General features: G+C 43.7%; 1 protein-coding gene and 1 long non-coding RNA gene across 3 annotated transcripts in view; one reads left to right on the forward strand and one right to left on the reverse strand.

Moving 5' to 3' along the window:
- Positions 1-23,989, reverse strand: part of PHF2 (PHD finger protein 2) — a 186,295-nt gene that overhangs the window by 26,351 nt on the left and 135,955 nt on the right. Inside the window, exons 1-9 of one of the 2 annotated variants that reach the window (XM_056804793.1) lie at positions 23,613-23,820; positions 21,588-21,750; positions 20,416-20,503; positions 19,613-19,719; positions 16,843-16,934; positions 12,764-12,853; positions 10,751-11,137; positions 6,163-6,282; positions 2,986-3,104 (exon numbers count right to left, since the gene is read on the reverse strand). In XM_056804793.1, the coding sequence (XP_056660771.1) occupies positions 2,986-3,104; positions 6,163-6,282; positions 10,751-11,137; positions 12,764-12,853; positions 16,843-16,934; positions 19,613-19,719; positions 20,416-20,503; positions 21,588-21,750; positions 23,613-23,798 (1,352 nt within the window). In that variant the 5' untranslated portion in view covers positions 23,799-23,820. Of the gene's footprint in view, positions 1-2,985; positions 3,105-6,162; positions 6,283-10,750; positions 11,138-12,763; positions 12,854-16,842; positions 16,935-19,612; positions 19,720-20,415; positions 20,504-21,587; positions 21,751-23,612; positions 23,821-23,989 lie in introns of those variants that run through there. The other variant, XM_056804794.1, reaches the window with a different exon arrangement.
- On the forward strand, positions 12,202-19,617 carry LOC130455461 (uncharacterized). The gene is made up of 4 exons (XR_008913443.1): positions 12,202-12,445; positions 12,791-12,943; positions 14,003-14,033; positions 19,320-19,617. It is a non-coding gene; the product is annotated as an uncharacterized LOC130455461 (long non-coding RNA).

The following is a 23,989-nucleotide window of genomic DNA, read 5'->3' on the forward strand; positions in this document are numbered from 1 at the left end:
CACAAATATAACCATATTGTTTGGTTCTTCTGAAGGATTTCAAATCCTTCAGCAAAGAGGCTGGAGGATGAAGGCCAAAAGCAGGAAGATCTGAGTTTTAATCCTGCTTCTGGTACTTCTTAGGTGTGGAATTCTGAGGAAGGTACTTAGCCTCCCTTTGCCCCATTTTCCTCATCTACAAAATGAAGATAACAATCATCTTGACCTCATGGGGTAGTTTTGAGAATCAACTGAGACAATGGAAGGCAGGTTTTTTAGATGTGTTAAAGCACTAAATCAATGTGAGCTATTATTAGTCCAAAAAAATTTAGCATGATCTGAAAGAACCCTGGAGTTTCCACATCCCCCACTTTCAAATGAGGCCCCCATGAATGCTTTTCTTTTTCAACCTTGCCAAATCTTCCCTGAGTCCCCTTGGCTCCTCGTGGAAATATCCCCAGTGAAACCCCTCACAATATAGGGTCTATGTAGGGAATTTTACTCCCTAACAGCAAAAAAGTGGGTAGGCAGATAATACAGGCCATAGAAATGGGAGCTCTTATTATTATCTTTGATAAAAGATACTATAATTAACAACAGATACAATGAAACTATTTCTTTTAAAACACTGATATTAGATACACTGATTCTATAAAATTAAAATCTAGCATGATGCCACATAGTCTAAGGGCATACTACATGTGTGGGTTACTAATTATAATATTAAATGCCACAAATTATTTTATATTTTCAAAATATGTTATTGGAACACCTGCTAGGAGGGTATTTTGACCTCTTCCTTCCCATAGAGAACCACTGGTGGCAGGTCTGGTGTCCCCAGCATCCAGTAGGTTTCCTGGGGATAATGTAGGGGCTTTACATATATTTGTCCATCCACTGACTTTGTCTCTGCCTAAAAAACATGAGCTGATGTCTATAGAGCACTTTGAGGCTTTTAAGACCTCTCTTTTACTGGAGTCTCACGACACTCTAATAAACAAACAATCTTAAATAATACAAGGAAGGTTTAGGGAGGTCTAAGGGCACTGGCTTTAATGATGTGGTAGGCAGGTTTTGAACTTGGGGCTTTCCCAACTCCTTATTCAAGGATTTGTTCCACTAAATGATGCTGCCTCTCTAAAGTGCTTAGATAGTGGAAAACAAGCAAGAAGAGTTGGTGTTTGAAAAATCTGGGGGTTGTTTAAGGCCATGGACTAACCCAAGAACTCAGAATTCTATTCCTTCGAGAACCTGGATTCTGAGGAGTTCAGATTTGGATGCCACCCTCAGTAACGGCTCCATCGACACCCATACATACAGCTGCCTGCCACGTCTGCCCAGACTATATACATGAATGGAGCCACACATGTGTCCACCATGTGAAAGCACCGCTTCCCTGTGAGCGGATGCTTCTTTTGTCACTGATGCAGCGGATGGTACAGCACAGAACCATCCCAGGGCACTCTTATTTGAACCACATTAGAAGAGTGCCAGACCATAAAACGATTGTTGTGTGAATCCTGACAGGTGTTGACAGCATTACTAAGCCTCACTGCATGGGAACAGCAGCAAATCAACACATTTTTATCATTAAGCTCTTTTGGCAAACAAAAACCCTGAGCTGGGGCTGCTCTTTGGAGTCATTCCTCTCAATTCTCCATCTGAGTTACTCTCTTCATGGTGTATAATTAAAGCTGTTTTAACTACAAGAGAACAGGCAGGAGTTCCCAATGCCCTGCACATGGTGGGGCTTGGCCCTTCAAATTAGTGAAAGAATGAGCCAATAAATCTGTATTTATCTATATTTGGATATTTTTTCATTTGTCTCAGAGGGGTCAATTTCCCTTTTAGGAGTAGAGAAGCCAAAGAACTTTGGACAAAGCTCTCCAGGAGGAAATGTTGGCAGCTGATTTATAAATTCCTGGTTGAAGACATTCTGGGTGACCTCAGCTCTTACTCTATAAGGACCTTTTGTGGGAATGGCAGAATAAAAATAATAAGAGATAGGGAGGTGGCACAGAGGCAGAAAAACCTAGTGCTCAGTCCTGCCTCTAGCACATTCTAGCTACATAAGTATGGGCAAGTCACTTTAGCCATACAGGCAGATACTCCTGCTAACAATGCAGGGACACTTTCCTTAAAATAAAAATTAGTATTTATTTAAAACTATCAGCAAAATGTCATCTGCAATGAGGATAAGTTAGAAGCCTTCCCAACAAGATCAGGAATGAAGCAAGGATGCTTCACTGCATTACTTATTACTGCTATTTAATTATGATATTTTATTTATTATTATTAAACTAATATAATATAATGTTCTATATAAATTATTAATTTAACTATATTTAAATTTTACTCAAAATGCTAGAGAAGAAAAAGAAATTGAAGGAATTAACACTGGCAATGAGGAAACTAAACTATCACTTTGAGGATATGATGGTATACTTAGAGAATCATAAAAAAATCAATTAAAAAACTAGTTGAAATAATTAATGACGTGAGCAAGGTTGCAGGATACAAAATAAACCCACATAAATCACTATCATTTCTATATATATATCCAACAAAATTCAGCAGCAGTAGAGAAACTCCATTTAAAATCACTCTAGACAATATGAAATATTTGGGAATCTATTTGCCTAGACAAATTCAGGAATTATATGAACACAACTACAAAACACTTCATAAACAATGCAGGGCACAATACCTCTTTGCCTTAGTAAACAATTAAATGAGTTGTTAGTCAAAAAATCCACCACCCAGTGACCAAACTATGCTGATAAGAAAGTCCCTGGAGGGCATGGGTTGGCTCTGAAACCCCAGGGAGGTCCCCATGATTTCTGGGTTGACAATCGGAATGCTTTTCAGCTTAGTCATATTGGCTAGAGCTATATCTCTCTGCCATAGCCTCCAGGAAACCAAGGATACACTGGCACCATGATGTAGCCTTGGAGGAGGTCATTCAGAGAAGATCTATTTGCTCTGTTCACCCAGGTTGCTACCTACCTTAGAAGTTTCTTATTTGAGAAGGAAAACATAAACTTATTGTCCTTATTTCCTGATAAAGGAGTTTTTTCCAATTTCTGTTCTTCTTCCATTTTCAATAAGGAATCAGGTTTGCTATTCTGAAAAATAATTTTTTTAAAGAAACATTTACAAGGATACACAAAAGAAGAATATTTGGAAACTGATGAATAAATAGAAATATAATTGATTAGCCCCTCATTTGGGGATCAGGGGAGAAGGAAATACTCATTTTCTGCTGGATGTGTCTAAAATGCCCCCCAACCCTACCAAGACCACCTCTCTTTCCCCACCTGTGAAAACTGTCAACAGAAAAAACCTGGTTAGGACTTGTATGAAATAATGCAGAGAGAAAGAAGAAGACCAGAAGGACAATGAACAGGGAGACCACAACAATGTAAATGAAGGCATCAGAGCTCCCTCCACTTTGGGGGAATGTGATGTCACACCAGTGATTGGGAAGTTGCCTCCCTCCTCTAGCAGAAAAGTGGTGAGGGATGAGGCAGATGCTATCCAAAATGGTAGGTCAGTCAAAGTTAAATAAAAAAAAAGGAACCTATATAGATATTACCTAAACCATTTCAAAGAGCAAGATACATTCTCTGTTAAGCAAACATCTCTCTAAGTGGCCCCTTAAGGAAAAAAAAAGATCATCTGAGCAAGGGTCAAATGATTATGCTCCCACATGGTCAGGAACTCTTAGCTGAGGTTTACAGGTCTAGAGAGCTATTTGTGAATTGGCAGACAGCATTCATTTCAACAAAAATTTACTAACACACCACTTGATGCAAGTCACAGCACTACGAGACATACAAAGAGAAATGCTGAACTAAAGCCTTAAAATAAAACCAATGAATTTTTAACAACATAATGCAAAAAAAAGTAATTTTTAAATGAAATTAACTTGAAGGAAAACTTCTTTTTGAATTAAAAATCCCACATGATTACCAAATAAATTTTATTGTAAATAAATGACTATAAATGGCTGTGAAGTCACTATTTATCATCTCACTCAATGTTAAAACTTTGGGGGTATAGCTCCATTGAAGTCCTAGATACACTCATTCATTCACTTGCTCCTTGAGTCCACCATCTCATTGGCATTCATCCATTTGGATCAATCACCACCACCTGGTCAGCTGCTAGATGCCCATAATGGCTCATCACAGGGTTTTATAGCAAGTGATAAAATGAGAAGTCTCTTGAGAGCTCTCATTTTATCACTTGGTATTAACACTCCAAAAACATTTCTTCTACTTGGTATAATACTCTTAAAACAACTAAAACCTATGGACTATGAATTTGGGAGGGGAAGATCTTCTCTGAAAGCACAGCCAGATCCACTATCATCCAAGAAGTAGCAAGCAAAACCAAAGGGCCAATATGGCAACTCAGGTCTGAGTGAAGCCGAGTCCACTTGTGTCTTAGGGAAAGGTACAAGAGCAAGTCGTGCTGGTGCAAGGTCAGGGAAAAGTGTTGGAACAAGGTCATAAAGTGATGGAGAGGGGTGGCAGGGAGGAAGTAGGTTGGGAGACAGGAAACACAAGTACCCCCAGGGACTTTAAGCTGAACAGCTCAGCGTTTTGGCTCAGATAGAATACTTTATAACAAGCAGAAGAGTGTGCAAAGTAGGGGGGATGAGCTCAGTCCAATGTTCCCTCTCAATCCCAGAGCTAAGTAGGCTCTTTGACATCATCCTCCATTCTCCTGGCTGGTCAGAGATAAGTGGCCAGGAAAAGCCAAAAGAAGACAATGGTCAGTTAAGAACAGGACTGAGAATTTGGACCACCATATTTGAGTTGTGTCTGCCACTTAATAGCTGTATGACCTTAAATAAGTCACTGCCCTTGCTTTGTGATCCAGTTTCCTCATGTGTAGGATGCAGAATTTTTTTTTAAATGAACTGGACTAGAAAATTACTGAATGGCATGAACAATCCCTCAACAGGTGTGCTTCAGAAGTTCTTTGGCAGATATGGATTGATTATTGGATTATTATCAATTATGGATTGATGGGAGGGTCCCAGCAGTCCCTTTTAACTCAGAGGTATTACACAATTCTGTGGTCTCTAAGGTTCCTTCTCATGCTGACATTCTATGATTCTAAAATGAAAAGGAGGAAAGGATCAAGCTTGATTATCCAACTTCCACAGCCAAGCTCTTGGGCCTTGAGTCCAACCAATGACTGATTTAGGCCAATGCCTTCAGCCTGGAGCAAAAGGCTCACTGGACATGACTTAAATTCTTTCAGGTCTGCTCTAGGTTGTCTCAGGCCCATGGCACTTCTACCATGTTGACTCTGAATGCCTTTCTTTCAGAAACAAGACTCCACTTAGTAATTCCTTTTATGGATCTTCTGGTCTTTTCTGACTCCTCTGAGTCTCAGTTCCCTCATCTGTAAAATTGGCCTGGAGAGATGGTCCCTGAGATCCCTTCTAGATCTAGAGCTATGAGCCTATTGTTAAGGTTAGGGAAACATGATCATCATCTTCAAATACCTGAAATGGTGTCATATGGAAAAGAATAAATTTCTCTTGCTTGGCCCCAGAAGGCAGAAAAACTAGGACCAGCAGGTGGAAGTCATAGGGAGCCTAATTTTAAATCAACAGAAGGAAGAATTTCAGAATAATAAGTGTGATCCTGAAAGGGAATGGCTTGCTGCAGGAGATACTTATCTCACTGGCAGAGTTTAAAGGAAGGCAGAGAGGGACCAGTGGCAAGAGATGGTGGGAGGACAGAGAGGCATGGCTAGCCCAGCTCTAAAACCCTCTGACTCTAAGGCAGGGGCGATGCCTTCCCCAGGACCACCAAGGTTCAATCTACCTTCTTGGCAGATAAGTCACCCAAATCCTTTGTGACTCCCCCTGGGGAGGGGGATTTTAAACAAGGATCCTTTCCAGAGGAGCCAGGGAGAGGCTAGGGGAGAGAAAACAAGAGCCAATGTCTACCTAGGGTCTTACATACATCATGTCATTTGATCCTTCAGGCAGTCCTGTGCAACAAAGACTATGGAGGCCACTCTCCTCATTTTGCAATGAAGGAATCTAGGACTCAGAAGGATGATGGCACATGCCCATTAATCTCCTGGTAAGGCAAGATTTGAACCCATGTTTCATGACTTGACTCTCTCCCCACAACACCTTGCAGTTTCCAGCCTTACCTTATACTTCCACTTGGCTTCTGTTTTGGTCTTATTCTGTTCTCGGATTTCAAACCTCTCCACATCATTTTGCTTATTAGTGACTTCCTTGCTGGGGACACTTAAAACATTCTTTGAAACCTATTTTTAAAAAGGAGGAACATGACTCTTGTAACCAAGGAAAAATATTCTCAATTGACTAAAATTAAAAAAAATAAAAAATAAAAAGGAGGGATAAGGAAGAGGTCACATCATTTAAGATAGGAAAAGGCTGATGTAATATCTCCTTCAGGTGAACACACAAACATCCACAACTGCCAAAATCAAAACGTCCTGTGCAAGATTTATAAAAGGCAATCTTCATTCATTGTCTCACAAATATCTGAAATTTATTCATTTTTTTAACTCATTCATTTGCTTTGGTTTAAAAAGTAAGTTATCTTCTTTTCTCTGCCCTCAAGGGAGTCAGCATGTCCTGGGAAACCACTGGGCACATCCCCATGTTGAACACAACCTCACCTACCCTCCCAGCTACCCATGTCCATCCATGAAATCCTTCTCTCCCTCCCAACAGCCCAGGTGCCATTTTCCTCAATGAAGCTATCTTTGATCCTTTCCACCTCACATTTTTCACAGCATTTTTTAAAACTCTCCTTTGATTTTATCATGTATAATAAAACATTTTAAAGTATCTATTATTGCAGGCAACTTTCTGAGTAATTCTAATTTTAAGTTTTCCCACAAATCAAACCTATGTTTTACCCTCGGTACTAAATAGAAGTTTTCTATCAGAGACAACAAATTAGTAAAATTGAAATTCATGGGTTTTTGCTACAACAGGAAAGGGAAGGAAGAGAGGAAAAAAGGAAGGAGGGATTAGGGAAAGAGAAATAGGGAATTCAAAGAATATTTAAGAGTTGTCATGTAGAAATGGAATTAGACTTGCCCTGGCTGCCTCTGAGAACAGAACACTACAATCAATGGGTAGAAACTGTAGGGTTTGGATTCTGCGATTCTATGAGATTTTTGCCCTTCTTCTTTAACCTGACCTTTGCCCCTATCACATTTTGTTTGTTATTTTATTTCCCTTTGTATACTTGACAGATTGAGCCCTACAACCCTCAGCTGCTATTGAAAGCCTAATAAGAGCCACATCTAGAACAGTGCAGCGCCCATAAAACTAGAAAATGTAAACAAGTGTTTGCTGAGTGGCTTGTTGACCAGAAGGGCAAAGAAGGGAGATGCCCCTTTCCTCTGAGGGGATTAGGGAAGGCTTCCTAGAGCAGGTGGCACCTGAACCAGGTCTTAAAGTAGAAATGAAAAGGAAAGGCATTTCAAGCATGGAGCTTGGCCCACCCAAGAGCACGGGGTGGAATGGAACCAGGAACAGCAAGCAGTCCAGGGAAACTAGAATGCCATGGAACAAGTCCAGAAAGAAGGACAGGAGGGAGATGGTGGAGTTTGGACTGCCAGACTGAGGAGTTTACATTTAATCCTATAGGCATACTAGGAGTTTTTAACAAGGGGAATATTGTCTTGTCAGGCTTACTGCATTGCAACCATTTTTTTTAAACCCTCACCTTCCATCTGAGAATCAATACTGTGTATTGGTTCCAAGGAGGAAGAGCGGTCAGGGCTAGGCAGTGGAGATGAAGTGACTTGGCCAGAAAGTGTCTGAGGCCACATTTGAAGCCAGGACCTCCTGTCTTTAAGCCTGGCCCTCCAGCCACTGAGCCACCTCACTGCCCCCTATATTACAGTCTTCTTCAGAATAAGGGCTTGATCTCATTTGATTGTTATCATCTCCCTCAGGTCCTAGCATTATGCTCTTGATATAGTGCTCAATAAATGTCTGTTGGATAAATGGATGGATGGAGAGATGAATGGATGGACAGATGAATCTTCCCTGTCACAGTACTCATTCATTCATGATCCACAAACATGAATAACAGCAGGTGACTAATACCAGTTGCTTCCAATGTTATTCAGTCACTGCGTGTCAGACATGGTGCTAACCACTGGCGATTCAAAGTTAATGGTAAAAAAAAAAGTTTGCACTCCTTGAAGAGTTTGCATTCTATTCGATTTTTCCTACAATGATTCTAGCAGTCATTGTCCATTTTATAAACATAAGTAGAGAACACATTTTTTAACTCTTTGTGAAAATACCACTGGGTTCCAAGAGCTCTAAGCCACATAATACAGAGATGTTTCATCAAGGGAAGATCTCTCATTGCTTTTACTACTCACTACCCACAACCACACTTGCAGTTCATAGGACAAGGTCAGTCTGTCTGTCTTATGGGAAGGAGAAGAAGAATGTGCTACTGAATGAAGGTGGAGAAAATCATGCAACTAATTGGGTACATTACAAATTAATGATAATTAATCTCAACTGGGTCCTCATGGTTCTGCCAAGAAATCCTATTATGCCGCCCCCCATCCACTCTCTCCAACACTATACAGTGACTCTTCCAAACCTTTTCATCCCCCCTCAAACATCCACTGATTCCCTCTCCCTTCCCTCTCTGGGCTGAGAACCTTTTCTCATTTTACAGAAAAAATTCATTGCCATGAATTCCCTCTTCTCTCCTCTTCCTCATCTCCAATTGTTCAGATGCCTTGTTCCATTTTTTTCCTCCCTCACCCATGTTTCACACAATGAAGCAGCCTTACTCCTTACCAAGGCTAACCTCTTCTGGTTCAACTGATTGCATTCCATCCCATCTCTTCCAATGGATTTCTCCTTCTGTCATCTCCACTCTCACTTATTTTCAATCTCTCCTTATCTACTCTTTCACACCTGTCTACAAACATGTCCATGCCTCCATTATCCTGAAAAAAAAAAACCTCAATTTTTCCATTCCCTTAACTATTTGTCTCTTCTGCCCTTTGTAACTAAACTCCTTCAAAAGATCATCCACAATAGGTGCCTCCACTTTCTCTCCTCTCATCTCTTCATAACCTCCTTACATACCCTGGCTTCTGACCTTATCATTCCATTGAAACTATCCCTCTCCAAAGTTAATAATGGTTTCTCTCCTGCCAAATCCAATGCCCTTTTCTCAATCATTGTTCTCCTTGACCTCTCTCCTTCTTGATATTCTCTTCTCTCTAGGACTTTGGGACATGACTCTTTCCTGATTTTCCTCCTATATCTGACCTTCTTTGTCTCCTTGGCTGGATCCTCCTCCAGATGACACCCTCTTACCAAGGGTGGCCCTCAGGGCTCTATCCAGAACCCTCTTCTCTACTCCCTCTATACTACTTCACTTGGTGATCTCCTTAGCAACCACAGATTCAATTACTATCTCTCTAAGCCGACCATTCTCAGGCCTCCCTTTCCTGTCCCCATCTCTCTGCTGACCTCTAACTCTGCATCTACAACTGCCTTTCAAGCATCTCAAATTGGGTTTCTCATGGAATTCTCTTTTTTCATACACCTTTCCTACCTACTCTGAAAAGAGTAACATCGTCTTCTCAATCCCTCGGGCTCAGATACGCTGGATTCCTCAATATCTTTCACTCCCCAAATCCAAAGTATTTCCAAGAACTGTAGATACCACCTTCGCATTATCTCTTGAATATCCTCCTTTCTATCCTATTGCGAAAGCATGCTGTGGGGTCTTTCTGTCTCAAGTCTCTTCCCATTCTAATTCAGACACTAAAGTGATTTTCCTAAAACATAAGCCCCAACATGTCACCCTTCCTACTCAATAAACTCCAGTCACTTCTTGTTTGCCTCTCGGGTCAAATACAAAATCCCATTGGGTATCTAAAGTCCTTCATCATCCATTCCCCTCTTACCTTTCCAGTCTTCTTACACCTTACCCCACAACAAGAACTCTTTGATCCAATGGCACTGGTATCTTGACTGTTCCACAAACAAGATCCTCCATCTCTCGGCTCTCCCTTGCTGTTCCCCACACCTGGATAGCGCTCTCTCCTCCACTCTGATTACTGAGCTCCCTGGCTTAAGTTCCAAACTAAAACTCCACTTTTAATATGAAGCCTTCCCCAATTCCTCTTACTTCCATTGCCTTCCCCCTGTCAATTATTTCCTATTTATCCTATATATAGATTAAACTTTGCACATTTGATTGCTTGTTTTCTCTTCCATTAAAATTGTAAGCTCCTTGAGGGAAGAGATTGTCTTTTGCCTCTTTTTTTGCATCCCTCCCCAGTGTTTGGCATAGTGCCTGGCACACAGAAGGTACTCAATAAACGTTTATTGATCAATTAGTTGGTTGAGCTCAGGACTCTTACAGAATATAGCCAATGGGCCACCATGTGCCTCTAACATGTAATCTTTTTTAAAAAGGAACCAAAGAATCTATAAAGTATCTCCTGATGTAGTTAATTCCTGGGTCTGCCTCTGCTTGTTTTCACTTTGCTTTCAGAAGAGGCTCCTGGAAAAGGTGATGGCAGGAGCTAAGAGCACAGACACCCCTCTCTGCAAGGCTGAGAAGTGGGTATTAATCATAAGAAAATCTACTATGAAGAAGAGAAACCTAAATTCTGCCCCAAGCCCCCTACATTGCCTTTCCCAAGGTGCAAGGGAACCAGGCAAGAACACTGGAGGCCTGGGACCCTGAGGAGAGGAACCTACCTTGCTTTTCTTTGGCGTTTCTATCTTGGTCAGTGCCTCCTTCGTGTGGGCCTCTAGCAAGTCCAAGTTGGGGATGGTGGGGGAAGCAGATTCCTTGGACTTCTTCCCTTTCTTCTTGCCTCCTTCCTTGATCTTCGGAGTTTTGGGAGGCTTGGGGGGCTTTGGAGGCTTCGGTGGCTTGGGGAGTTTGGGGAGCTTGGGGATCTTAGATGGTTTGGGTGGTTTCATAGCTTTGGGAGTCTTTTTTTTAGAGGATTTTTCCACCAAAGAGGGAGGTGGCGTGACATGTACAGGGGATGGTGGCTCCTCCTTCTCCTTCTCCATGGGGCAGACCTCCTTGGGGGAGACATTGGCACCAACTTCAGGCTTAGTGACTTTTAATGCGTTCTGTAGGAAGAGAGGAGGAGACAGGTTCTCTGCCACATTTCTTGCCACGGGATCATTCCCTGCTCCATCATCTACCCAAGAGAGGCTCTGCACTGCTCTGATAGAGCCAAGTAACACCACCACAATGAGGGAGCACACACTGGGCCCAAAGGGAATCCCTTGACATGACAACCACCGGTTTCTCTCCCAAACTAGAAATCAGAAAGAACTCTTTTCAAAGCACTCTTCTCTATTCAGACGGCTAATGCTCCGATTGCAGAGGGAGCCTGTTCTGATCCTATACTTGGGTCATCCCAGATCTATCCCCACCGCCATATTGGTGTGTATTTTCTCTCTGGAGATGGTGGAGAAGGAGGAAGGGGGGGACGAGGAGGAAGTGGAGAAGAAAGTTGGGGAGAAGGAAAAGGGGTCCCAAGAAGGAAAGAAAGACAACAAAGAAAAGACCCTGAGACCTTAGAATAGAGACTCTTCTACACACAAGCTACTACAAGGAGGGCACAACTGACTTATTAGAAAACACAAAAAGATGTCACAAGTCACAGACAACTAAGGCATAGCAAAGGGCCCATTCCAACACTTAACAGGTTTTTGTGAACAATTTAAGATCCTTTTTGCACAGATTTCCACAAAAGAAATGGTGCTCAGACCCTCGGCCACCCTTGATTTTCCACATCTGGACATGCGCCATTCTGCCAGCGTGACTCCTAAACATGGTGGCCAGAACCTCGTTGTCTATTCCAGAAAACCTGCCCAGCCGGGAACACAGAAGTCCCTGGTCATGCGCCTGATTTAGCAAACCCGGGCAGCGAGGGCTTGGGCCAGAACCAGCTGGGCCAGGGATCCCTGCCCCCTGAGTGCTCCCCAGCAGCCTCAGTCATGGGCCCTGCCCTCCCTCTGAGCACTCCCCTCCTCCTGCTGGCTGGGCCGCAGACTCGGGGGGCGAGGCCCCCATTCAGAGGGCTGGGGCCTACCTGTCTGACCATGGTGGCACCAAGGACATTGGTGCTCGCTGCTCTGAGCAGAGGGGCTGTTGGTCTCAGAATACACAAAGGTTCCGGAATCAAATGAGAGTGAGAAGAGCTAAATGTTTGTGTCGAGAATGGCCCAGAGCTGCCTCGGGCCCAGTCATAGTCAGTGACCCCCACATGAACATGGTAACACAACAGGCCCCCTCGGGGCCTCTCCCGGGGGCTGGGGAGGCTGGAGAGCCAATGGTCTGCTTGGGGCATGGCAGCCTCCTACCCCTGCCCGGACCCCCTTCTGGCTCTCTCCGCCGGACCTGAGGACGGTGTTAGACAAGAAACTTGGGTGAGGCATCCAGGCCGGAGGGGCTTCATGGGGGACCTATTTCATGCCTCTCCTTTTACACAGATGAGAAAATAGCCCAATAAGAAAAGGGGGACCTGGGGAAGCTGGTTGTTCCCTGAATCCTTGGCATCCCAGACCCTTCCCCACGCTGCCCCAACGCCAGGGAGGAGAGAGTCAGAGAGGAGTAAGGAGGTCTGGGGAAAAGGAGAAGAGGAGGAGGGGAGGGCTGCTCAAGTCCAGGACCCTAGAGTTCAGGGCCCCAAGGGGAAGTCGGCTCCCTGCCTCTCTCACTCATCGGGGTCAGCACAGAGCACGCACCTCACTGAGTCGTATCTCTTTGGCAAGGTCCTTGATGAGCTGGGATGGTTTGAAATGTTCGGGAAGCTCATCTTCGTGTTCTGCTAAGGCCTGAAACATAAGGTGTGGAGGATTAGGACGGGTCATCGGGGGATCTGGCTCCGTTTCCCCCCACTTCTACTCACCATCCAGAAGGAGCAGGTACTTTCTTACACTGACATTTTCCGAACTTCCTAAAAAATGAATGGGCTACGTAGTGAAGGGTGGCAGAATGGTGGGACGAGATATCCTGCTGGCTGCTGAACTCCTTTGGGCGCATTAGAAACAACACTCACATTTCTTCCCCAGCTTCAGAACCTGCAGGGGCTCCCCACTTGCCAAGAGGTTTCGTGCCTTTTAGTCAAGGCCTTCCCCTTCTCTCATCAGGAGCCCCCCATCTCCTCACTGTTCCCCCAAACACACTCGTGTCACAACTTCAGGTCTATCGTATAAATCCAAACCATTATTTTTTAAGCCCTTCCCTTAGAATTGACACTGTATATTGGTTCCAAGGCCAGGAGTGCTAAAAGCCAGGCAAGGGAGCTAAGTGACTTGCCTGAAAGTCTGAGGCCAGAATTGAATCCAGTACCTCCCATCTCCAAGCCTGGCTCTCCATCCACCGAATCACCTAACCATCTTTTAAGGCCTTTTAAGTGTTCAAGGGCCACTTCCTCCAAGAGCCACCTATGACTAAGGGAACTCAAACTGAACCCTCTTTTTTTTATGGTCAAAGACTGACCATCTTAAACAGAGGGATCAAACTCTTGGACCAAACTATAAATGGCCCCCAAAACTCCCAACTACCACCAGCACCAGATTAAAACGTAATTGGAAAATGTTTAACAAAATAAATAAAAATATACTACAACATAGATATTGTTAGTTTGTGCTTTCCTAAAGTAATTTGTGACCAGCAAGGATCCATTTCTATTTGATACTGACCTGGCTGATTTGGAACTTAAATCTTGGCTGTCTCTTACTATATATGACCTAGTATTACTCTTTAATTAATAATTGCAACACTAGTTTATTATTACATATTATATAACACTAGATATTCTATATTATAGCAATGCTATTAATTATTATGTAATATATAATTAATCATACTATTTCATTTATATGAGATTTATATTATAATATAAATGTATATATTATGTAATATAATTCATTCATAATTAATAATAATTATTATTGTTGTCATTGTTATTCCACATACAGAGAGAAAACTCTTAACAGCAGAATGAGACAGGTAAGGAAGGCTTCAAGTTAAAGAGGAAGGGATTCCAGGAGACTGTCAGGAGGAGTGAAAAGGAGCCAGGAGATGGTACATCACTGTATTCTCCCAGGATCCAAAAATCAAGGACCAGAAAGGACCGATGCCTTCAAGACCAACCCTCTCATTTTCAGGGCTCAGACAGTGATTTCAGTAACTGACTTAGGGTCCCAGAGCTAGTGTGTGCACAATAAGCAGGCCAGAGGGTCTGGTGTGAAATAAGTAGGGAAAGAGAGCCTGGAGTTCAGCCCCAAATGTGTATTGGCTGGTTCTGGGAGAAGCTGTCTCAGAAGCAGACTCTCTCCCTCAGATCCCCCTAGTGTGTTAAGAACAAGGATTATTCCACGTTAATGTTTGTCTCCATCACAGGGTCTGGCACACGGCGGGCATTTAATCGATGCTCGATGCTTACCCAATGATTATTACCCATCCTTCAGGGAAGTCCAGTCTGTGAATGGGAAACTAAACCCATGACAGCTCATGCTTTTGCTTAAAAAAATGGCAGGGAGTCTTCCCTAACCCCCAAGGCTACTTCGGGTGATGCACCCCAGCAGGGCTGTGTGCACTCTTTCTTCCCCCCAATCCCCATTCCAGATTCCAGCTGGGGAGCTATCAGGAAAATAAGGGCTCTGGACACTTGCCAAGGCTCTTTATCAGCACGACATATTTCCGTCCTTAAAAACCAACTCAAATTTTCCGATGTGAAGGAATTCAGGAATTCCCACCCCTGCATTCTGTTTGTCAGATAGATTCCCTTTAAATCCCTCCCCCCAGCCAATGTATCCTTTAATTCCACCAAAAAGAATCGGCATGAAACACTTCACTGGCCAATAGGAATGCAAAGATAAAATGATTCAACATTCCCCTCCCAAGTCTACTTGGGGATAAGGGGAGCCCACAATGATGAGCTAAGCAAAAAGAAAGGTCCTCTAGGAGGAAGAAGAGTTTAGGGCAAAAGAGAGTTCCATCTCAGAGGAACAGAGAGCCTTCCTGGCAGCTGGGGAGGGCAGAACGGAGTCCAGTCTGGCCAGAAAGAGATCAAGGACTAGGGGGGGGAAGGGCTCTCAGAAGTCATCCAGACCACTGAACATCTCCCATTTTAGAGGAGGATGTCGAGACCAAGAGAGGGTAAATCCCTTCCCATCATTCCAAAGTTGGTAAAAAGCACAGCCAGAATCAAAGCCTAGGTCTTCTGAAACACAGGAGTCCTTCCATTTTACCAAATGCAGTAAGGGGAGGAGGATGCAATAAGGGTCCATCCTCTGACTTCATACTGTCTTTCATTTTTCTGATGAATGAACGTCTCATGGGATGGGATAGGTGATGGTGATTTGTGTTGACAAAGATGGAGTATCCATCAGTTCAAATAATGCCTCTGTCCCTTTCTAATTCATGTCTCAGTTTCCTTGTCAGTAAAATGGGAAGAATAATGATACCTAACTCACAGGGTTGTTGTGAGGATGAAATAAGATAACAGAGTCAATCAATAAATATGGATTAAGTCCCTACTAGGAGCGGGGCATTGTGCTAGGGGCTGGGATTACAAAAACAGGTAAAAGATAGCCCTTGCCCTCAAGGGACTCACAGTCTAATGGGTAAAACAATAAGAATGATATAGTATAAAAGGCAATAATTAAAAGAAGGAAGGCTCTAGAATTAAGAGGGGTTGGAAAGGCATCTTGAAGAAGATGGGATATAAGTTGAGACTTAAAGGAATTGTAAAGCACATTGTAAACTTTAAAGCTACTATATAAATACTAGATGCTCTTACTTTTATTATTATTATTATTATTATTATTATTATTGTATCATCAACCTCGTTATAAACATCCCCATTTGGACTATAAAGTCCATGAGGGCAAGGGCTGGGTCTCATCTAAACTTTCTTCCTCCCTACATGGTCTACCACTTGGTTCTGTATACTGTAGGTCCTTAATAAATATTTGCTGAATCAATGAATGATGTAAGGCAGAATGAGACATGGGTAGAGGAGAAATCCAGAAAAGGTTTTTTAGGTTAAAAAAAAAAAGGTAAAAAGTTTTATGAAGGAGAGAAAATACCTTCATAGGAGTTGAGAGGGTTGGGGCAGAGGAAGCCACGGGGGCCAGGGGAGGAAATCAGGGAAAGTTTCATGGAGTCAAGACACAAGGAAAAAGAAAAGAGAGTCTACTCAAACACATAGAGACTGAAGCAGGCAATTTAAGACCAGAAACAAGCCGGGACTCCTCTGTCAGAAACCCAAGTGTGTGAAGGGTCATAATGCTATCTTATCATTAGGGAAAATAGGTTAGAGAAAGATTATGGGGAACTAGAAATGCCTCCTGGAAACAGGAAATCACAGAAGAATATTTTTAAACAGAGAAGTGGCATCACCATCATCATCATCCTATATCCCATTTCTATGATGCTTCAAGGTTTACAAAGCAAATTCCGCACAATATCCAGTCCCTGCTGCAGTCCTAGTGACAGGCAATGCAGCTCCCTTTCTACTTCTGGACCAATCAAATGAGGAAGTTCTTCCTTCCACTGAGTAGAAATTTCCTTTGAAATTTCTTCCCCCCCATTATTCCTAGAACTACCCACTGGGGACAAGCAAAATAAGTGGAATTCTGCCTTGAGATACTTGAAAGCAGGGATCATATATCCCTGCCCAGAATGCCCATCTCTTAGCTCAACAGTCTGAAATTTCCCACACACACACCACCACCACCACCACCAAAAACTAATAGATTTCCCTACATTTTAACTCCATCAACACGCCACAGGAACAAAGATGCTGCCTTACCTGCTTTTTAGTCCATGACCTGAATGCCCCATTCAATATTTTAGCTCCTTGGACTATATGAGGAGGTGGCTGCTTCCCAGATTTGTGTGACCCTACAGGAAAGGAATTGTTTAATTAGCTCCTGTAGACACAGCAAGTCATTTGGGACTCATTCCTCTGCTTCCCCATCTCCAGACCCCCTGAAGCTCCTCACCAGAAGGGAAGGAGACACCCAGGCAGCTCCATCTTCTCAGGTACCCTCCCACCTTGCCAAATCCTTTGCTTTTCATTACTGAAATAGCTTCTAAAATTCCACCTCCACCAGAGAGCATTCCCTGACTCAGTGGAAGAGGATGGGTAATTTCTTCCCCCAGAGGTTACTGTTCAAACTGGAAAACTCCCATCAAATAATCATCCTAATAAAGAACCGCCACATTTATAGTGCTTTAAGATTTGTAAAACACTCTACAAATATCTCATTTTATCCTCACCATCCTTGTCCTTTTTGACTCTGGGAGGTAGGTGCTATTATTTTCTCTACTTTTCAAAGGAGAAAAGGAAGCAGAGGTTAAATGACTTATCTAGGTTCCCCCAACCAGTGACCATCTGAAGAAGAATTTGAATTTAGGTCTTCCTGACTCCAGGTCAGGCACTCTATCCCCAGTGCCACTTCACACACCCTCCAGTGTAATAATACAATGAACACTACCAATACTATTTTCTTCTCATTCATTTCTCCCCTCTTGGCCTGACCGAAAACACCACAAAGACTACCCATGGGGCAAAGGTTTTTTTTACCAAGTCCAAGAGTGAATCTAACTAAAAAACTAAATTATGTTTACATTTTTTTGATCCTAATCTTCTGCCTTGGAATCTACACTGAGTATTGTCTCTAAAGCTCTTTATGTTTACATTTTTTTAAAAATCTTTACCTTAGAAGCTATACTGAGTATTGGTTCTAAAGCAGAAGAGTGGTAAGGGCTAGGCAATGAGGGTTAAATGACTCACCCAGAGTCATACAGTTAGGAAGTGTCTGAGGCCAAATTTGAACCCTGGACCTCCTGCCTCTATAGAACCACCTCAGTGCCCCTATCTCTACATTTTCTTTGAAATCTAAAAGGCACTCCTTCTCTCCAGGCCAAATGCACTAAGCAAATCCACAGTTCCCCAGGGCTAGAAGGGCCACTCAAGCTCATGGAGAGGCAAAATCCTACTTAGAAATGACGCCTGGCTTAGCCTTGGGAAACTGTGTGATGACAGGGAAATGTTATCTGTAAAATGGAGAGATTTGCCCTAACTCTGTTCAACTCTGTTGAAAAGCGCTCTCTAAATCTTCATAGAAAGTGATAGAAAAATGATAGTTACACATAGTTTACAAGGCATTTTATATTTAGGTGATCTCATGACAAACCTTTGAAGGGTAGGCAGAATAAATTGTGTTGTCCCCATTTTACAGATGAGGAAAATGGGGGAGCAGGGAGAGAAAATAGCATACCCAAAGTCACAAAGTAAATTGGTGTCAAGGCCAGATCCAGGTTGCAGGTCTTCTTTCTAGAACCACGTATTAGATTCTATTCTTTAATCACCATGTTATCTCTATATAAGACATTAGAATATTCTTACTGGCCAACACATCTCAAACTGTAGTCTGGTTGTGAGTGGAAAGCTCAGAGTTCTACCAAAACACTCCCAAATTTTTGTACCTTTCATGCTTCTTCTATATTGTCTAGATGTCCACTTTCTAAAAAGCCCATTACTAAGAAGAGAATTTGAGGGGTAGCTAGGCAAGCACAGGGAACAGAGTACCAGGTCTGGAGTCAAGTGGCCTGGACAAATCACTTAACCCTGTTTGCCTACCTCTTACCACTCTTCTGCCTTAGAATCAACAGAGAAAGTAAAGGATAGGGTCAGAGAAGGAGGGGGGGGGGGGGAAGGGAGAGAGAGAGAGAGAGAGAGAGAGAGAGAGAGAGAGAGAGAGAGAGAGAGAGAGAGAGAGAGAGCAGAGAGAGAGAGAGAGAGAGAGAGAGAGAGAGAGAGAGAGAGAGAGAGAGAAGAGGAGGAGGAGACGGAGGAGGAGGAGGAGGAGGAGTTGGAAAGGGAGACAGAGAGACAGAATTCATGAATAAAAACCTAGTCCTCCTAGGAAAGGGTCTGATGTGGGAAGGCTCTCAATTCCAGTCAACTTCAGGAAACTGAACTACCTTAAGCAATAGGGAAACCGACATGTTTTTAAACATTAGAAGAAAAAAGAAAACAAACATTAGGAAACACCATAAAATGAAAATATGAATACCAGGCTCCATGAAAAAGTGAATTCCCTAAGAAAAGGATTAACAAACATATCCCTCCAAATTCAATGCAAATATCTCTCACCTCCTTAGCTAGCCCTTTAAACCCTTCTAAGTCTCCATCCATTTTATTATTTGCTTCTGAAAAATAGCCCCATCAGACAGCTACAATAAGGTACCTAGAACAATACTATTGTTCCCATTTTGCAGGTGAGGCCATGGAAGTCTAACAAAGATAAGTGACTTGTTTAAGGCCATCGATAGCATCAATGTCATCAGTAGAGGAAGAGCCCCTTCACCCAACTGAACTCTCCCATGAAAACAACACTAGGTGGCTCTGAAGAGAAGACGGCAGGGCCTGGAATCTGGAAGATGTGAGTTCAAATCAGGCCTTGGATACTTATAAGCTGGTTGACCCTAGATGAGAAGTCACTGAATCTGTTTGCCTCAGTTTCCCCATTGTTGCCCCATTGCAGCACAGCCCAAGGAGGGGGGTTCTCTACCTTTGAATGTCTCCAGCAGGTGCTTCCCCATATACCAGCAGGCAGTTTCGAAGTTCGGAAACTGGGTTAGGCTGCCGACCTTCAATCTTCTCTCCACCTCGTACGCTCTGTGATCCAAAGCAAAACGTACTTCAGTGTCATGAGTCACAGGCAAGGGCAGGGACTGAGAGCCCAGTCAGCCCGAGCCAGGCCGTGCCACAACGACAGGCCGGGAGACAGAGAAATGCAAATGCTGGATGGCTTCGGGGCTCGGCTGGGCTGGCCCCTCACGTCCAGTGTTGAAACAACATGGAATGAATGCTGGGGATTAAGTTGCTTTGGTGGCCATCGGTTCCGGAGGGCATGCATGCTGGGCTGGCAGACAAAATGTGGAGTGGCAGAGTTATGAGACACTAATTCTGACTCTCGGGGAAGGGGGGGTCTTCTAGCCCCTCTGAAAACTGAGCAGGAAGCTCTCGAGCACCTTCCTTCCTTCCTTCCTTCCTTCCTTTCTTGCTTGCTTGCTTGCTTGCTAGGAGGGGGCAGCTGGATGCTGGGGGGGGGGGGGGGAATTCTCTTAAGACCCCTATAAATCCTAAAAGCAGATTTTCTGGGGGGGGGGCACACGGGAGGATCAGATAAGAGGAAATCCCGTGACTACCACTTCAAGGAACGGTCTGTGGCAAAAGGGAAAAATCCTAAGTGACCCAACTGCAAGGTTTTCAGAAAGCATGGCAACGGTTTCCAGGGAGAGTTAGAAACGGCATGGGGGGAGGAGCAGCGGGAGGGGAGGGAGGGAAGCACATTATTAATAAACACAATACCTCATCTGCATTTCAATACTCAGGCTGTGAAGGAAATGTCCTGAAAATGCCAGGCAGTCTACAGGGGTTAGTGTTGCATATATCCAACCTAGGAGAGAGGAAGAAAGGCAGGTGTCCACAGGCCCTCCCACCTCCGAGGCGGCAGGATTTGAGGGGGGGGGGGGTCCCCAGAAACACCCTCAACTGCTTTCCCCCAAGATGCCTGGAAAGCCAGGGTCTTTGCTGTCTTTGCAAGAGAAAAGTCTAGCTCGCCTCCTCTGCCAAGTCCCTGATGCTAACCATGACAGGAGGGCATCTGCACACTTCCTCCTTGCCTGGGTTTCAGAGGTGACTGGGCATCTCGGAGGGAAAGCCCGGGGGGCATCGCAGAGGCCAAGACTGTCAGGATGCCTCCAAGCCTGCCAAGAGGGAGGTACAAAGGACCTGACCAAACGCCAGGAGGGATTGGAGGCACCAAGAGGCCCCCTGAGATCATCCTGTCCATCCCCTGAGGAGAGGGAAAGTGACACAGTGAGGCAGGACCAGAAGCTCCTGGGCCAATGGCGTGTCCATAAAAGCACGCTGTGCCCCCCATCCCGCTCCATGAATGCCCAGGAGAGAGGAGAGCCCCCTGACCGGGCAGCTTGTCCTCAGGCTGGGTACAGGCTGGGCCAGGAGGGATTCCCTCCCCAACAACAGCCAGGGGCTTTGAGGAAATCTCCAGCTGTCTAATAGGGTATAGGGGAGCCCTCTCGGTCACAGCTTGGCTTCTCTCAGCCCCTGAGGGCAGCACTGAGTAACCTGCTGGCAACAACATACTTCCTTGGCATCCAGTGGAACTTCACTGACTTGGGGTGGGGGGCAGCTGTCTTAACTACTGCCCCCCCCAAGAGAGAATCTACAGCTCACTTTATTCGCTATGGCTTTTCTCCCTCTCCTCAAAAGCCCATGGGCCATCTGAGCCTCGGCTTTTTGCCTATGCTGTCCCAATGCATCCACATCTTGTGAGAGACTTAGATGTAGCATGGATACCACATGCAGGTGACACTGACAGAACATGGCAGTGACAGTGGAGCTGGCTTCATGGAATACCACAAGAACGAGGTGTCAGCCTGATACAGGAATGGAAGAGGAGGACTCCAGGGGGGAACGCCAAGAAGACGCCTCCCGCCTTTTCTAAACAGCACCCATACCTGATGGAATGAAGAGTGTCTGGCCCTGCTTCACTGTACACTTATAGCATTTGTCAACCTGGTCAGCAAAGAACATCTCGCTGTGATTGGCTGCCGACTGCCATCGCTCGTACAGAGAGAGATTTGCTGAGGCTGGTTTGATGAGATAAAAGATCTTTTCCCCCTGAATAAAAAAGAAAAAGAAAAAGAAATAAGGGAAGGAGAGAAGGAAGGAAGGAAGGAAGGAAGGAAGGAAGGAAGGAAGGAAGGAAGGAAGGAAGGAAGGAAGGAAGGAAGGAAGGAAGGAAGGAAGGAAGGAAGGAAGGAAGGAAGGAAGGAAGGAAGGAAGGAAGGAAGGAAGGAAGGAAGGAAGGAAGGAAGGAAGGAAGGAAGGAAGGAAGGAAGGAAGGAAGGAAGGAAGGAAGGAAGGAAGGAAGGAAGGAAGGAAGGAAGGAAGGAAGGAAGGAAGGAAGGAAGGAAGGAAGGAAGGAAGGAAGGGAGGGAGGGAGGGAGGGAGGGAGGGAGGGAGGGAGGGGGAGAGAGAGAGAGAGAGAGAGAGAGAGAGAGAGAGAGAGAGAGAGAGAGAGAGAGAGAGAGAGAGAGAGAGAGAGAGAGAGAGAAAGAAAGAAAGAAAAGAAGAAAGAAAGAAAGAAAGAAAGAAAGAAAGAAAGAAAGAAAGAAAGAAAGAAAGAAAGAAAGAAAGAAAGAAAGAAAGAAAGAAAGAAAGAAAGAAAGAAAGAAAGAAAGAAAGAAAGAAAGAAAGAAAGAAGAGAGAGAGAGAGAGAGAGAAAGAGAGAAAGAAAGAAAGAAAGAAAGAAAGAAAGAAAGAAAGAAAGAAAGAAAGAAAGAAAGAAAGAAAGAAAGAAAGAAAGAAAGAAAGAAAGAAAGAAAGAAAGAAAGAAAGAAAGAAAGAAAGAAAGAAAGAAAGAAAGAAAGAAAGAAAGAAAGAAAGAAGAAAGAAAGAAAGAAAGAAAGAAAGAAAGAAAGAGAAAGAAAGAGAGAAAGAGAGAAAGAGAGAAGGAAAGAGAGAAGGAAAGAAAGGAAGGAAGAAGGACCATTTTCCAGGACTCCAAATGTTTTTGCACTGAAAGAAATCCCTCCACAAAACTGTTTGGAAGGAGGACACCATGTGTGCAATTTGGAAAACAAGACATGGGGGCTCAAGCAACCCAGTTTGGGAAGGATTGGATAGGAAAAGGTTTTTGAATTTAAAGAAAATAAAATTCCCTCATTGTTTTTCATCTAGCCTTCCCAGAAGTCTGAACAGGCAGATTAATAACAATAATAAATAATAGCTGATAATGTATTATTTATTACATACAATAGAGCATATATGAAAATATATAATATGTTAAATTATTTAAAATAATAATAAATAATTATTATAGCTTACATTTATATAGTGCCTTAAAGTTTGCAAAGCACTTTCAACCTACAACCTCATTGGATCCTCACGACTACCTGTGAAGTAGGTGGTATTATTATCCCTATCTTTACAGAGGAGACTATTAAGATTTAGAGCTGTTTAATGACTTGCCTAGGGTCACATTGCTAGTGTCTGAGACAGTATTTGAACTCAAATCTCCATGACTTCAAGTCTGGCATTCTATCAACTGGCCTATGATTAAAAACTCTCAAGAAGTTTACAGTCTAATGAGGAGAGGACCAGCTAGGATGCATGCCAAAGGGAAACCCAGGAAAGAAGGGCGCTAAGGCATCTGCAGAGAGTCTACTTTCAGCTGGAGGGGTGGGAAGAGATAGAAGGCCTGAGAAATGTCAGAGGCAGCTTTATGAAGGAGCTAACATGCGAGGCAGGTCTTAAAGATGAGAAGAATCTTCAGTAATCACAAGCCAGCAGTTTCCTCACGGATCCCTGCCTCCAAGCACCCCCTTCTGCCCTTCCACTTGGCCAAATTCAACAATTCCCCAAGAGCCCATTCAAGGCCCATCTCCTCCCTGAAGCACCCATTTACCATCTCTCCCTCACTACTTGGCCTCCTCTAGTCTCTTTTCCAGGCATGTTGGTCCCCTGACCGTCAGGCTTACCTTGAGCACATGGTACCAGGCTGAGGCCCCTCCAGAGTCTATGTGGAAGTCAGTGTAACTGTCCTTCACACAAATCAGGCAATACTTGGTCACTTTGGGTTTGGCCAGTAAGGCATCATCGGGCCAATAGTTTTCTACCCAGGAGAGCTTTTTCACAATCTCCGGAGGTTCTACAAAGCTGGACATTCTGAAGGCAAAAGAATGAAAAGATGATTCAGTTAAAAAAAAAAAGATGGAAGGGAGGAAGAGGACACTGTAAAGCTTATTCCCAGAGAGGTTCTTGACTTGTTGATGAGGCAAATCTTTGACAACATTCTGGATAAAGAATCCTGCCTTGGACAATTCCCAGCTGTGTGACCCTGGGCAAGTCACAGCTT

This window comes from Monodelphis domestica, chromosome 7 (genome assembly GCF_027887165.1).
Source record: "Monodelphis domestica isolate mMonDom1 chromosome 7, mMonDom1.pri, whole genome shotgun sequence".
Lineage (NCBI taxonomy): Eukaryota > Metazoa > Chordata > Mammalia > Didelphimorphia > Didelphidae > Monodelphis > Monodelphis domestica.